General features: G+C 47.1%; 1 protein-coding gene across 2 annotated transcripts in view; it reads left to right on the forward strand.

Moving 5' to 3' along the window:
* Positions 1-11,337, forward strand: part of TENT4A (terminal nucleotidyltransferase 4A) — a 43,560-nt gene extending 32,223 nt beyond the window's left edge. Inside the window, exons 7-13 of one of the 2 annotated variants that reach the window (XM_054488274.2) lie at positions 523-736; positions 2,757-2,883; positions 3,851-3,951; positions 4,621-4,793; positions 5,332-5,490; positions 7,165-7,329; positions 9,046-11,337. In XM_054488274.2, coding sequence (XP_054344249.1) covers positions 523-736; positions 2,757-2,883; positions 3,851-3,951; positions 4,621-4,793; positions 5,332-5,490; positions 7,165-7,329; positions 9,046-9,237 — 1,131 coding nt within the window. In that variant the 3' untranslated portion in view covers positions 9,238-11,337. Of the gene's footprint in view, positions 1-522; positions 737-2,756; positions 2,884-3,850; positions 3,952-4,620; positions 4,794-5,331; positions 5,491-7,164; positions 7,330-9,042 lie in introns of both variants that reach the window. The other variant, XM_054488273.2, reaches the window with a different exon arrangement.
* Positions 11,338-15,985: the final 4,648 nt, after the last annotated feature.

Genomic DNA, 15,985 nt, shown 5'->3' on the forward strand with positions numbered 1-15,985 from the left:
TGACAAGCAGGATGGAAGCTTGCTATAAATATTGTGATATAATACTAATGACCTATACACAGCTAAAATCAAGCCTTTCACTTTCTGGTTTTATGTGATACTGCCATACTTTTCAGTCTAATACTGACCCCTGTTGGTTGTGCTTCAGCATAACGAAATTAGGATGATGAGAATCTGAAATTATATCTACCATCCAGGTGACTTAAGTTATGCAGAATATAGTCAACTTATTTGCCAATATTTGCTTAATCAGATATCTGTGTTTGCAGGAAGTTTGCTGTATGGATTACCAATTTCAAAAATTAAACGACACTAAAATTCAGATTAGTACATTGTATTGCTTTTGAACACTCCTCACTGAAGAGGCTGCTGTTCAGGCTTCCTTGTGGTGCTGGTGAGTGAGCGAGTGCCACTCACTGGTATTGCCTTGAAGAGGCTGCTGGACAGCAGACTTCGTCGCATGCTATTTTCTTTAGAACATGCCATGAATCCATACAAATTGTGGGTGCATTGCTTTTACAGTTGCATCCAAGAATTGATGCCCGGAGAGCTGATGAAAACCTTGGAATGCTTCTTGTAGAATTTTTTGAACTCTATGGGAGAAATTTTAATTACTTGAAAACCGGTATTAGAATCAAAGAAGGAGGTGCCTATATCGCCAAAGAGGAGATCATGAAAGCCATGACCAGCGGGTACAGACCGTCGATGCTGTGCATTGAGGACCCCCTGCTGCCAGGTAAGGGCACCCTGATCTCCACTGCTGGGAGCTAGGCCAGCCTCGGGGGCGTGCTGGTGACGGGGGCTGTGTTGGGGCTCTGAGAGCCCTGGGCAGTTCATTTGCTCTTGATGCAGGTTTCTCTTACACTAACCAGTTAATAATCACACTTTGAGAAATCATTGTTTAATGCTTCTAATTAACTTTTGTCTTTCCAAATGTTTACATTCTATAATAAAGCAGAATTAAGGAAAATCTTTTTTTCTGATTATTGAAGTATAACATATCCACCCTAAACCATTTGTTTCCCAGAAGTCTGTAATGTAGAAAAACCATGGATGCCATAATCCCCTTTTATTTGGACATGTATTTCTCCACTTTTTCCCTATATGGATATTAATGTTTATTATTGTTATCTTGTTGAACACATCCCACAACGCAAACACGTTTGTCACTTGGCTTTTGACTTAACATTTACCCTCGACCCTTTCCTATGTGTGTGGGTTGTGTTTTGTCGTGAGGGTTGCCGCATTGAAGAGTCTAAGGCTGGGCTAGAGGTTTCCTGGTTTTATTCCCATTGGCGTATTCAAGGGTACTTAGGTCCTCATTCCTTTGGTGACCGCCTTTTAAAATCTTTGCCAATCTGATAAAACCGTGTGTTACGCTTTTAAATTTACATTTCTTTAATGAATAACACATTGTTATGAATTCCACAAATATTGATTGAGCGTCTGTTAAGTGAGATGCCATTCTTACTGTTGGTGATAAAATCGTTGACGGACAGGTGACAGAACAGGTGGTGGAGAGCCCAGCTCCAGGCGCATGGCCCTGGGCCTTCTCCTCTGTGTGGCTCTGTGTGCTGTCTGCCTGGTCGCTGGCTGCCCTCCCCTGCTGTGTGCAAGGCCTGTGTGTGTTGGGGAAGCCTTTCTCGTCACACATGTCATACTTTTTCCAATTTGTTTTTTGCATTTGTATTTTTTTATTCAGCTCCTATACATTTAAAAAAACACCTCAGATTTAATGGTTATTTTTGTTTTATGGCTTCTGGGATGTGAGCTTTATTTATTTCCTAAAGATCATCTCAAGGAAAACACATTGGCTGATGTGTTTTGTTGTTGTTTGTAGATGGCGTGATTTATGCAGGCTCTTGAGTGGTTTTCTTGGTAGCACGGTGTGGCAGTGTATCATCCATCTTTTTGTCTGTTGGATCAGTCACATTGGAGACATTGGCATTGTTTTCAAGTGTCTGCTGAAATGTACTCAAAAAACAAAGACCCACATAATCGTTGAGTTATAATATAAATGTAGAAAAGATAAAATTCCAGTACTTAGAATATATGTCCTTTAAAAGAAATCCACACTTAACCTGATTGTGAAGAATGAGTTGTATGTAAATTAAAATTCGAAACTGTGCTTTTCTTATGAAAATTAAGCTTCTCCTGACTGGCTTCCTTGGTGACTTCTGTGACAGATTCCTTTGATTTGCTGTCCCAGTTTTCCACACATGAGAATTCACATTCCGTTCTAAAGGATTTACTTCCTGTAGGTTCCATTAGTGTTGACTGAGTTGTGATGCACTTGGGGTGAGCTGCCCTTCTACTTGCCCTGTTGGGGCATTGTGAGGCCTCCTGATTGTCAGATCAGCGATCACAGTGGGTCGGTGCTGCTGGTCTGCACAATGATAGTCTTTGGCTTCCTCATGTTTCTGCCACCTGGAGAGGTGGCTTTTTGTGGGCTGTCACTCTGTCTGTGAATGGCAGCTGCCTCCATGAGGTGGGCCATGAGCACATGGGCACTGATGATGCAGACCACTCCTCTTGACACTCACAGACCGTGCCCTGTGCATGGTGATTGACAGGGCCTTTGCCAGTGCCAAGTGCCATGCGTGCCCATTGTGTTCGCCTATCTGGGCTTTGCTGGTAGGGTCTGGAAGAGTTTCAGTGGTGAGGGTCTGCTTCAGAGTCACTTTTATGAGAAGATCTGAAACATGTGGACAATGGTGTGCATGTGGGGAGAGTCTGACATAGCCTTTTTGCCGCAGGGAATGATGTTGGCCGGAGCTCCTATGGCGCCATGCAGGTGAAGCAGGTCTTCGACTATGCCTACATAGTGCTCAGCCATGCCGTGTCGCCGCTGGCCAGGTCCTATCCAAACAGAGACGCCGAAAGGTAATGGGTTGTGTGTCTGCGTATGGGCTCAGCGTGCCTGTGGGATGGTAGTTAACCCCTTTCCTGTGTCATGTACCTCCATGAAATTTATGAAGGGATGTTCTGCCGTGTTTCAGTAGAATCTAGATATGTTGGTGAAGGAAGGCCTTCTAGGAATGTGGGATGGCTGTGTGGGATTCATCCATGGTTGACAGTTGAAAATTTCTTTCTTGGAGATTTGACATTTTCTTCAGGGTCTTTTGTTTTGGGGAGGTGATTTCTGGCTTTTAAAATTCAGTCCCTACCATCTTCTCTTATGTACACTCGTCCCTTGTTCTACATTTTGGGGCATTTTTACAGTCCCGAAATGTTGTCAGAAGTATTTACTTCTCACCCAGATCATGCTGTGGTGACGGAAGTGGTGGTATTTGAAGGGGTGGGAGATGAGATAGGAATGGGAAGGAAGAGTAACGTGGTCGTCAAGAGTGGAATTCCAAACAGTTTGATAGATCTGTTCCATGGTGGATGATGGAATAAACAGGTTTCACAGCCTGGCTCAGCAGCCGCTGCTGGTGCTGGTGGTGCTGGAGCTCTGTGTGTTCCTGAGCCGCTGTCTGCTCGGTGTTTTCAGGCGGAGCTCTGGGCCCCGTGTAGGGCACTCGTCTCGGTACCGTCTCCATTCTCGCCCGTGCAGTGGGAAGGGAAATGTCAGCACTGTGTGATCATCGTGGGTGGGAAGGCCCCGCTCCCTTACTTGGAGCTGCGTTTCACAGTGGTCTTTTGTAGGCAGATGTACTGCGATCCCAGGGTATGCTTGAGCTGAATCATTAGAAGTCATAGATACTTGTCAACGTATTTTAGCTCCTTTTCTACTGTCCTTCACCTAGCGAGATGATCTGTTAGGGGTATAAGGTAGCTGCTCGAGAGGGGTTCTCAGCTCCCTGATACCTGTTGTACTCTGTTGATCTCCAACAATGTCCCTTTGCAGTACTTTAGGAAGAATCATCAAAGTAACTCAGGAGGTGATTGACTACCGGAGGTGGATCAAAGAGAAGTGGGGCAGCAAAGCGCACCTGTCGCCGGGCATGGGTGAGAGATTAATTCATTTGTGTTCATCCTAACCACTGGCTGGCGTGTTCATGCAGGAGTGTCTCTATTCCTCTGTGGTAAATTGGTCAAATTAAGAAAATCACTGATTTTTCTGATGAGCATTAATTAAGAAGACAATAAGATCTAGAGCAGCACTGTCCAGTAGAAACAATATAATGCATGCCACACATAGAATTTCAAAGTTTCTAGGGCTGTGTCAAATGTGAAAAGAAACAGGTGAAATAATTTTGATAGATTTTATTCAACTCAAGTCAAAATATTAACATTTCAACATGTAATCAACATAAAAATAATTGAGATATTTTATAGCTGTTTTTTGTACTGTCTGAAATCCAGTGTGTATTTATTTGTACTTATAGTACATCCTAATTAGGATGCTAAATTTTCGTAAAAAATACTTGATCTATATTTAGATTTTAGAAAGTTCACAGTTGAAGATGATTTGCATACCCAAGTTATTACAAACATGTTTAATGTTTTCCAATAACTGATTGAACGTGATTTTTAAAATTAAGCAAAACCTAATGTTGGGTTTGTCAGTCACATTAGCAGCGTTCCCGGCTCAGCAGAGCCCGTGACTGATGCTGCCGGGGTGGCTCCACGCTGCAGTTCTCAGGAGTTATTAACCAAGTCTTTTTCCCTCCACAGACAACAGGATCAAGATCAAAGAGCGAATAGCCACGTGCAATGGGGAGCAGACGCAGAACCGAGAGTCTGAGTCTCCCTACGGCCAGCGCTTGACTTTGTCGCTGTCCAGCCCCCAGCTCCTGTCTTCAGGCTCCTCGGCCTCTTCTGTGTCTTCACTTTCTGGGAGTGACGTTGTGAGTGCCCTCCCCTCCTCTGTGTGTCTGTTGGACAGTTTGTGTCCCTGGTAAATGTCCATAGCTGTGAGCTTAAAATCTCCCCCTTGGTTTTGCCCAGGTTTTGTTTCCTTGTATGTGTGTGGAGGGGGGGAGGGGGGGCAGCCCCGTGATATCGGCACCAGGCTTCCTTTCCCCTGCCGTGAACCTTCAGAACCTGTCTGTGTGGCTCATGCGGCTGTCGAGGGCAGTAATCCTCTTCATGGTTGAACTACAGTGGACTTTCTTGAGTAGTTTTTAAAAATTTATTTGAAGATTAAAAAAAAAAATAAATCCAAGTATCTCTTCTGTATTTCCTTTAACATTCTTTTTCAGTTTTGAGGAAATTACTTGAAAGGAAGCCTGGGTAGGTTTGGGCTGCCTGTTCAGAAGTTAGACTTAATTTGAATAATCTTTCATAGCCAGCCTGGATGCAGGCGTTTCTTTTCATAGCTTTCAGGAAGTAGTAGTGCGCCTTTGTGGTACAGCTGTCCTTGTTGTTTTTTGTACCGGGTTCAAGGATTCAGACACACCACCCTGCACAACGCCCAGTGTTTACCAGTTCAGTCTGCAAGCACCAGCTCCTCTCATGGCCGGCTTACCCACCGCCTTGCCAATGCCCAGTGGCAAACCTCAGCCCACCACTTCCAGAACGCTGATCATGACAACCAACAATCAGGTACGTGGCCCTCTGGCACCCTTCCCGCTGGTGGCCCCTGGGAACAGCATCCGAGCTGTGATATGCACTAGAGAAGACAGATGGTCCTTTGAATTAGAAGAGTAACTTTTTGAGTCTTTGGCCATTGCTGTGTTGTTCTGTGAAATCCTCTGTTTTATGGTGTTGAGGTCCCCCATGTATAGTTTCAGCAGCGAGGAGACTGGTTCTTGAGTGCTGCTGTGGCTTTTCGCGGGGGCCAGGTCGACTGCCCTCCTGCAAGTTTCCTCACTGCCCCAGCATGAGACTGCTGTCGAGGTCATCTTGAGAGAGCGACTCAGTCGCGACCCACTTAGCCGGGCGCCAAGCAGCGCCAGACACTTGTCCCTACTTCCTCTCAGAATCTCAATGAAAGTTTTAATGTGAACTTATTAGACTTTTTTCATGTTTTAAATTAGGCATAATTTCTAAGGCTTTTTCTGTTAGAATATACTGTTTTTAAAATTTAGATAAAATTAGAAATCTAAAGGATAATTTTATAAATACTAAATTTTATATCTACTTCCGATTATACATCACTTGAATGTGTGCGGGTATAAAACCCAACATGTTAATTGACTTAAAACCATTTTCTGAAATGTGGGGTATAATTTGAGCATAAAACTATGTAGGTACATGCAAAAGTGTTTTGACTCATTTCTTTTGACTCATTTGTTGGAGTTTTGCACTCTGCTCTGGGGAAGACATTCTCACAGGATCCACCCTGATTCTGGCAGAGCTTCTGGATTGCTGGCTCTGTAATGACCCACAGAGTTGATGAGCAGAGCCATGGCCCAGCCAGACACCATAACGCGTCTAATTACAGCATAAATGTAAAATTCTGAGGCAATTATTTATACTCTTAATGAATTATACCACAGATAAACTTGGTTGCCTTTTTATGGTCATTACAGTGGCCCTGACGTCCTGGCCATGTGTCACAAAGGTGTTTGTTTTAACCACCCACAAGCCTTGGGGTCCTTGAGAGCCCAGTGCGGCTGCTGAGCTACAGACCCACACTCTGCAGCTGCTTGTGTGGTTCGAGTGTGAAGTCTAGGGACGCTGAGGGTTTCTAGGTTTTTATCTAAGAAGACTCTTGGCCACAGTCGATCTCCAGAGGTGGTTGGGGTAAATGCATGGGATGCCAAGATGCAACCAGGTCAGTATTGCAAGAGAAAAGGGGTTCTCGTTAGCGCCCTTCTGCTGCTGACAGTAACAGGTGATGCTGACATAGAAGCAGCCTGGGACCTGGACAGCAGGCAAGGAAGGAACTGCCAGCTGTCCCACGGCCCCTCAGGCCACCAGGTGGGCCAGCCTCGGGCTGTGACCCGAGTTCAGCGTGCAAGTAGGGGATTCACCATGGGGATGACAGTTGTTATTCCGATGACTCTGATGTCTTGATCGTTTGATCTTCAATGAGTTTTAAACTTTATGACTTGGATTACTGGGCGTACTTTATATGCCAATTGCTGTTTCAGAATATGAGGTATTTCCAATTCAACACAATATTGTTAGGTTATAGTAAAACAGACTGCTCTATGGAGCCCACATGCAACTGTGCCATTTATGAGCTGCCCTTTGGTGGTGCTGAGCTTAGAAGCCGGATGGTTTTCCTCTGATTGATTTGGTACCCATGGCTGTGTCTCGTTTTGTTCCTAGACCAGGTTTACTATACCTCCACCGACCCTAGGGGTCGCTCCTGTTCCTTGCAGACAAGCTGGCGTAGAAGGAACTGCATCTTTGAAAGCCGTCCACCATATGTCTTCCCCGGCCATTCCTTCAGCGTCCCCCAACCCGCTCTCGAGCCCTCATCTGTATCATAAGGTATAGCTCTGTCCTGGTGCGTTCACCTGTTCAAGCTGCCATGTGAGAGGCCGTGCTGAATGTTTTCTCCTCCAAAGAGAATTCCAGAGAGATCATTTGAAAATGGAATTTGCTTTGTTGTCATTCAGCCTGTTTGCTTGTCTTTCCAAACAAAACTTTAAAAAGTTAAATTATTTTAAGATGTAATATATAGTTTAATTGGTTGCCACAAACATCTCTTAATTCCTCTGTTGAACTGATTAGCATAAAACTGAAGTTTGAAATAAGGCTCAAAATGAAGGCTTTTCCCATTTACATAATTATTTATATGCTAAATACCTTGGTTTTCAAGAAGCAAATGATAAAACGAAGAGCAGATCTTGCCATGATGTCCCATGTATGCTGCTGTCATTGCCACGTTGCCTGATCCCTGCCTGGGGCGGGAGCAAGTGTCAGGGCGGGCAGAGCTGTGTGCTGGGCCTCAGCAGCGCCCTGGCATGCCTGCCCCTGTGGGTCCTCTCAAGTCCAGCTGTGTGCACAGAGGAAACAGGTCACGTTAAGTCCCTATATTCTTGAAGTACCTGAATGATTGGGAGAGCCATGGCGAGGATCTTCCAGGTCAGCCCCCATCATGTGTGATGTTCCCTTGGGCTCTGCAGATGCTCAGTGCTTTCATTGGTGTCCACATCTCTTTACTCCGCTCCTCCTTTGCTTGTCTAATCCTATTTTGCCAGTAAGTTTTTTATTCTTGAGGCTTGCTTCTTTGGCCCTGTGTTGTATGATGATTGTTTTTAGGAGTTAAGTAATAGAACATTTCCTCTTGGATTTATCCATCCCCGATAGACACATTCAGGGTGAAAGAACAACTTCGCACAACGGCCCCTTCTTTGCATTTTGGCTTTGCATTCCCAGCCTCCTCCTGCTGTTTGTCTTGCTCTGAGACTTTCTGGAAGCCGGCGTGTGTTTCCTCTCAGTCTGCTTGGCCGTGACTTTGCAGTGCAGGGAATGTGCTTTGGGTGCAGCCCAAGCACAGGCTGCTGCATGCTGGGATCGACAGGCTGCTGAGGGCGAGAGCGCCAGGCCCTGGCACGTGTGACTCGTTCGGTTCTTTCTAGAAGGTCACAGCTGGGAGAAGAACATGACAGGGACCTTCTTGCTTCTTTTTTTTTTGGAGACAGAATCTCACTCCATCACCCAGGCTGGAGTGCAGTGGTGTGATCTCAGCTCACTGCAACCTCCGCCTCCTGGGTTCAAGCAATTCTTGTGCCTCAGCCTCTTGAGTAGTTGGAATTACAGGTGTGTGCCACCACACCCAGCAATTTTTGTATTTATAGTAGAGACGGGGTTTCACTATGTTGGTCAGGCTGGTCTCAAGCTCCTGACCTCAAGTGACCTGCCTGCCTTGGCCTCCCAAAGTGCTGGAATTACAGGTGCAAGCCATTGGCACCCGGCTAGGGACCTTCTTATTTCTGTGGATAAGTGGAACAAGTTAGAAGTGAGGTTCTGCTGAATTTGTGTGGTTTGATCGTGGTACATGGTTCTTGCCTTCAGTCATTCACGGAATGGGAAGAATGCTTTTCTCTCAGATGGAGGAGTTGGGAAGTCCCAGAGGGCAGGTGTCCATCCCTCCTCCCTACGTAACATCACGTCGGTGTTTAGTGTGGTCACTGCCCGAGGACGTGGGCATTGTGCCTGCTGTCTGGCTCCAACACTGCTGTCTCTGTCTTTCTCCAGCAGCACAACGGCATGAAACTGTCCATGAAGGGCTCTCACGGCCACACCCAAGGCGGCGGCTACAGCTCTGTGGGTAGCGGAGGTGTGCGGCCCCCTGTGGGCAACAGGGGACACCACCAGTATAACCGCACCGGCTGGAGGAGGAAAAAACACACACACACACGGGACAGTCTGCCTGTGAGCCTCAGCAGATAATGGCTCCTGGCTGCGTCAGCCTCCCCCACCCCTCCGCAGACTGCCCCGCGGCCTCGGCCACCGGCAGGGGAACCGAGACCAGCACCCCGCACATCAGCCGGGCTCGCGGCACGCCCGCCGCTGATCACTCTGCATGTTTCTTTGTGTGGTGGTCGCGTCCATCTTCAAGAACAGCTCGTTGTGCTCATCTGTGAAGCCTTGTTAAACGTGGACGTTGTTTTCTGCCTTCCCAGGATTCTTCCTTCAGTGCTGAGGCAGGTCGGGCTCAGGAACTGCAGGGACGTGAACATGCGCTTGCGGTTTGAGGTAGCCGTGTCTGTTCCTTCGCGGTTTGCTATTTTCATTTCCTGTTTGTCAAAGCAGCAGAGGAGATCAAACCCCATTCGTGTGTCTTTCCTCCACGGATAGGCTTGGGAGGTCATTGTTTTACTGCCCTCACATTTTGTTTGAAATTTCAGAACTGTTTTTCTATGTAAATATTGAAAACTTATGATTTGTGCAATAACTCAGATATTTTTTATTTAATTTCCTATTTTCACATAAGTTATATTTAAGGGAGGAGGGAATTTTTTTTAAACAAGCTTAGGTCCTTTCCCGAGCTGCATTTTCTAAGTTGGGTCATCGTGTCGGCTGGTTGTCTGACAAGCATCGTTACAAACACCATGATGAGGGGTTTGGGGTTTTATTTTGATGTCTTTTCTTTTGGTCGGAAGTGAGTGAAGGAGCCAGGTCGCCCTGAAGGTTTTCCAAAGGGCTTGGCTCTAGAGCCACCTGACGGACTGCCCGTGGCTCTGCTGTAGGGCCCCAGGCCGTTGTCTTGCTCTGACCACAGAGTTTTAATGTTTTGGTTTTCAGTTCTTTTAAACTGGACAACAAATCCAGCATTTCAAGTGCCAGAAGTATAACTTTCTAAGGAGAGAAGGGTTGTCACGTTATAAAATCTTTAGGAAAATGTGGACTGGAAAACGCTTCGGTCAGTTTCAGTGACATAGCCTGTGATGATGGGTCTGGTGACTATTATTGCGGACCGTGGTACCCAGTTTTAGGAATGTGGAGAAAGGAATTCTGTTGATTCCGTTGAGGAATCTGTAGCGTATGCATTCGTTCTGTTAAGAGCAAATCTAGGAGAAGTGCTTCAGCTGCCCAGTGCGCCGTGGGGAGTGTTTTAACGGATCGTGTCGCAGGAGAGCACAGCCCAGCGTTGGGGCCGGGACCGCTGGCGCCCGACGTCGGAAGCATACAGGTATACTATGCAAGTGTATTCTGCCACAACAACCACTGTCTTTGTTACCTTTTTTTGAACAAGAATATATCCATCCTGCCTAACCCTGAGTTTTTGGAGCACCACAGTTGTCCTGGGAGTTGGTTGCATCTTGTAGGCCATCTGACTTCCTGTTTTTAAAACGGGGGTCTGGTCTTGCTAAACACTACAGGTAGGTTGGTCTTTGAAGTCCACTAGTGGAGAATGTCGAGACAAGATACTTATTACCATGACATCTGATGGATGTGCAGCAGTGGGGAGTTCTAGATTGATCTCTGAATGTGATCGACGCCCAGCAAGGACAAGCTTTAAAATGTCTGCGGTCTGCCCTGTTGAAGCAGGACTGGCTCACTCTTGTCATTGGGAGCTGTCAGCTGTGACTGCCGGTTCTCTAGGAGGCATTCCAGAATAGAGTAGCACACTGTGTCTGCAGTTCTCGATGACCGAAAGTTATCAAAAATATTTAAAATATTTAAATTGTGAACCTATTGATAAAGAATATTTATAAAAACTGATCTGTAGGCCTGTACTAATCTCTACACATTAGCAATATTGACTGTAAACCCACATTAAGGAAACCACTACGGGGCCGGCAGTGTGTGTCCCGTGGGGTGTGCATTTTAAAGCTCGATTCATAGACACAGGTACCATGTTCCATTTCCGTCATGGTGAAGCAAATGAATTGGCCTGGCTACCACTGTGGTCGCGTGCTACAGGTTTGACAAAAAGATATCATGTTTTGATTTTTTTGTGTGTGGACAACAATATGGAAGCTAAAATTGACATATTTTTATGTAAAGTTTTTCTATTCTTTGATTTTTAATAAACTTTGGAAACCAGTTTTGTGTTTGTGTCCAAGTGTATGCTTTCAAGGGCAAGAGTGGCTTCTACATTTTCCGTATTGAATTTCTAAATTAGGGCAGTGCTTTAGCCAGTTATTCTAAACAAGATTCCAGAGAAGGCAGATGATTCCAGTCCTATAAAGCAAGTTGCAGCAGGGAGATTATGTTGTCACTGGTCCATTGAAGTAGGAGGAGGTAAAAATAAAAAAATTAGCCGGGTGTGGTGGCTCACACCTGTAATCCTAGCTACTCGGGAGGATGAGGCATGAGAATTGCTCAAACCCGGAAGGCAGAGGTTGCAGTGAGCTGAGACCGTGCTACTGCACTCCAGCCTGGGCGACAGAGCAAGACCCTGTCTCAAAAACAAAAAAAAAAGGTGGGTGGAGGTTCTAGACTTTGCATAAGGCCTATGTAACAGTAACAGAAACCTGCCCTCTGTCCTCACATTCTGATGCTAACAGGAATTCAGTAAAACTGTTTAAATGATTCTTATATGCAGTTTCTGGCAAGTTGCTATGTGATACTATGTACTTAGACTGCCCAGGGGCAACATTTTAGTTTCTTCATTTCTTTTAGGTCAGCATTGCATCACTTGCAAACAAGACATTACAAACCAAACAATCATAATGTAGCTTAAAAGGTAACTGACGTTTGGGATTGATTGATTTATTTATTTTGAGACAGAGTCTTGCCCTATCGCCCAGGCTGGAGTATAGTGGCACCAGCTTGTCTCACTGCAGCCTCCGCCTCCCAGGTTCAAGCGATTCTCCTGCCTCAGCCTGCCGAGTAGCTGGGATTAGAGGCACCTACCCCATGCCCGGCTGATTTTTGTATTTTTAGTAGAGGTGAGGTTTCACCATATCGGCCAGGCTGGTCTCAAGCTCCTGACTTCAGGTGATCTGCCCACCTGCGTCTCCCAAAGTGCTGGGATTACAAGCGTGAGCCACCGTGCCCTGCCGATGTTTGGAATTTATAAGGAAAGATACAAGAGTTCTTGTAGGCCAGTAAGTGACAGAACTTCATGTCCCAGCCTGCGCAGCCCCTGGAGTGCATGTTCTAGAGCCATTGGCTCCAGAGTCCTTCTGGTTGTCAAGGTGGGTGTTGTGGGTAAAACACACATTCCTTCCCCCTGGAGAACAGAGCAGCCCTATCCTCATGGCACCTAGTTTCTAGAGTCCTTCCAGTTGTCAAGGTGGGTGTTGTAGGTAAAACACACATTCCTTCCACCTGGAGAACAGAGCAGCCCTATCCTCATGGCACCTGGTTCCTAAGAGTGTGCAGAAGCCGCTGACAACACCATATGGTGGTGCTGTGGGAAAGACGACAGGCAGCCGCCAGGTGGGACTCCAAAGCCTCTCCAGGGGGCAGAGCCCTGTCCAGCTTCTGTATGAGCTGCAGTGGGCAGGGTGGGGCTGGCAGGAGTTGAGCAGGGCCTCCGAGGGAACTGGAGGGCTTATAGCTAGGGGCATCTGGAGGAGGAGCCCAGGACAGTGCTGAGGTGCAGGGCACTGGAGGCGGGAGACGTGGCTGAGTTAGCCTCTGTGTTGGAGGCGGGACTGGTGGGTGTCGGGGGGAGGCACTCTTGACCTGCCCTGGATTTCCCCGTGAGTTGTGATGCTGCCTACTCAGCCACTGATACCTGCAGGAGAGCTGCCTTTAGGAGGTTTCCAGGAGCAGCCTCTGGAGCAGCCATGTTACCAGGGAGCCTGAGGCCCTACAGAGGCACCTGAGGTGTCAAATGGGTCCCAATCTCCTCGGAAGCTGGGAGTACTGGAGGGTAAGGGCTTTCTGAGGGCAGAGTGAACCTGTCCAGGCCACTGCGTGAACATCACCAAGCCCACCACGTAGTCTCAGGACCCCATGCGCTGGATCTCCTGGTAACAGGTAACCCTCTCGTGACTAGCTTCCGTACGTTCCTTTTGATTTGCCCAGGGTCTTGAGTGCCACCTGTCTACCCTGTGAGATACGCAGAGGACCCTGTAAATGCTGTGCCCAGTGTGCCTCGGCCTGGGCATGAGCCGTATGCAGGGGAGGTGGCGACGTTTGTAATCCAGACGTGGTTTCATTGTGGCTGGGTCACCTGTGATGCCCTAAGCCCTGAGAACTTGTCAGGTGTGTGTCATTATCCTCCTGCTGTCGATAACTTGTGAGGTTCTTGCCAATCCTTAGGTGACTTTGACTACCTTTGGTCAAAGGTAACTGCCTAGAATGGACAGTGGCTCCCATTAAACAGACACACATCCCAGACACCACGCTAGGGGCTACGCCTGTTGTTTAAGAATGGCCGGAAAATGTGTTGCCTGCATTGTGTCTCCAGGGCCGTATGGGAGGGTTAGCTTGGGAGGGGCGGGGTCCCGCTAGCCCTAGATTGCAAGGGTAAACTGCCTGGTGTCATTCATGGTGAGTCTTACTCCATGACTTGATCCTAGAGAAGGACCAGCTAAGGACTTCAGAGGTCTTGGAGTGAGTTCCAGGCAAGGGCAAGAAACCAAGGCTTTTCATGGGGTTCTTAGGTAAAGGATGGGGGGTATGGACCAGTCGCACTGGGAGGTTGAGTCCTGTCTCCTGGGAAGCCACGTGGCTGTGGGGTGATCTTGCCCAGGGTTCCTTCCCGCCAGTGTGGATATGGCGCCCTCTGCCCAGGCCTCTGAGATGGAAAGCTTGGAGCTCAGCCAATGCTCAGGTCATCATAGGTGCTGTGAGGTCACTCACACTTGGTTGAGAGGTATGTGACTCGAGGCAGATTCCTGTCATTCCTGCTTGTATTTCATCAAGTCCTGAGTGAGGTTTGTGGTAATGGGTGCAGGTGGCTATGGCCAAATCCAGGTCTCAACAGACAGGAAACCTCCACACATCCTGCCATGTCACTGTTGGAATTTTCAAGTTGGGAGGAATCTTAAGGACCAGCTAGAGCAGCTCAGCCCTGAAAATGAGAAACTGAAGTCCTGTGACGTGACAGGCTTCCAAAGGTCATGTGGCACATCCGCCAGGCCCCCGAGAGCGCGCTGGGCCTCGCTCCCACACCACTGCTCTTTGCAAAGGCCTGTGGCCCCTTTTTGTTGTCTGACAACATCTAGTGAAATTGCTGTGAGTTTAGGTGGAACACTGGTGCTTACATTATGCTTGAGCCCCACCAGGTTCTGAAGATGTGTCTTGTGCCTGTGGCTCACGTCAGGGGGAGCCTTTCAGGGACACAGCGGCATCACCAGCCGGGCCCTGTGTGTTGAAATGGTTATGGTGGAACTACGTGGGCCCATGAAACGTGAGAGGCTTCCTGTTGGACTTTTTGTGGCCAGTGTTTATAGGATCCTGCCAGCAGAGAGCCCGGGCCTAGGGCCCAAAGGCTGGAGTTAGGAGCTGAGGTGTGCAGAGCCCTGGAAGGGTTTGGCAGGGCAGGGGAGAAGGGAGTAGCAGTCTCACTCTGTGCTTCAGACTTTTTCTTGCTGGTTCAAGTGTCCACTGAAAGCAGCTAACATAATCAGTACAGCTCCTCTATTTTGGGAAATCAAACCCCAAATCTTTGATTTAAAAAGCTTTCCAGGATCTTGCCTTTGCCTCCCTTTCCAATCCTGCCACTCGGCAGTTATTTCTGTTAGAAAATAGATATTTCCCTCTCAGTGTCCCCAAAGTGTGAAAGAAAAGTCATCGTCATCAATAGTCTTGGGTATGAGAGAGGCAGAAGGGGACCAGTGAGCAGGCTGTTCACAGAGCAAAAGGGAGGGTGGATCTCCACGGACAATCACCAGCTTCAAGTCTCGCTTCTGCTGCTTCCTGGCTGTGTGTCCTTGGGCATGTCACTTGACTCCTGTGCTCCAGTTTCCTCATCCCCCACAATGGGCCGTTGTACAGACTAGACGAGTAAATGCACATAAAGCACCTGGAGCCACGCCAGGCCCGATGTGAGCACTTGGGCCGCATGGACTCATGTTATTAGACCTGGTAGGCCCGGCGCAGAGAACCAAGCCTGTCAATTTACAGGTGAGTGGCGGGAGGAACTCATTTTTAATGACAGGCAAAAAGGGAAAATATTGTAATACACGGCTTCCTATTTTCCTTTCCCCCTTTTCTTACCTTTGAATTTATAATGTTGCTTATTTGGTATTTAAGATTCTTGCTCTAGAGCTTTGAACATTTTGAAAGAAAAAGTGTCGTTTAATAAATGCTATCATTTGACATTCTGGTTACTATTTTAGGGCAGCATGGTAGGTAGATACTGCTAGTTACTTACCCAGTATCTATTTTCCTTTATTTCTTCCAGGATGGCCAGATTTAGAAAATGAAAACGCAAAATTCCAAGTTAAATTTGAATTTAAGTAGACAATGAATACTTTTTTGGTATATGTTCCAAATATTGCATGGGCAATTTAACTGGGTGTCCTGTATTTTATCTGGCCCAATTTTGTTTAGACAGCAGCATGCACAGCTGAAAAGATAACTTTTATAACATCCTTGCAGCTAGGGGTGGTCACAACAGAGTGCTTTCCTTTGGAATGAAACTTTTCTAGGGAAAAGTACTTTGCTTCCCTCCTTGGATTCTGGCTGGAATTCAAACACAATGCCTGGCGACACAGCAGCCATGTTGTAACCAAGAAATGGCTAGCTGTGTAGTAAGGCTGACAGAGCAGGAAGCTGGAAAGGACCCAGA

Source organism: Pongo pygmaeus, chromosome 4 (assembly GCF_028885625.2).
Source record: "Pongo pygmaeus isolate AG05252 chromosome 4, NHGRI_mPonPyg2-v2.0_pri, whole genome shotgun sequence".
Lineage (NCBI taxonomy): Eukaryota > Metazoa > Chordata > Mammalia > Primates > Hominidae > Pongo > Pongo pygmaeus.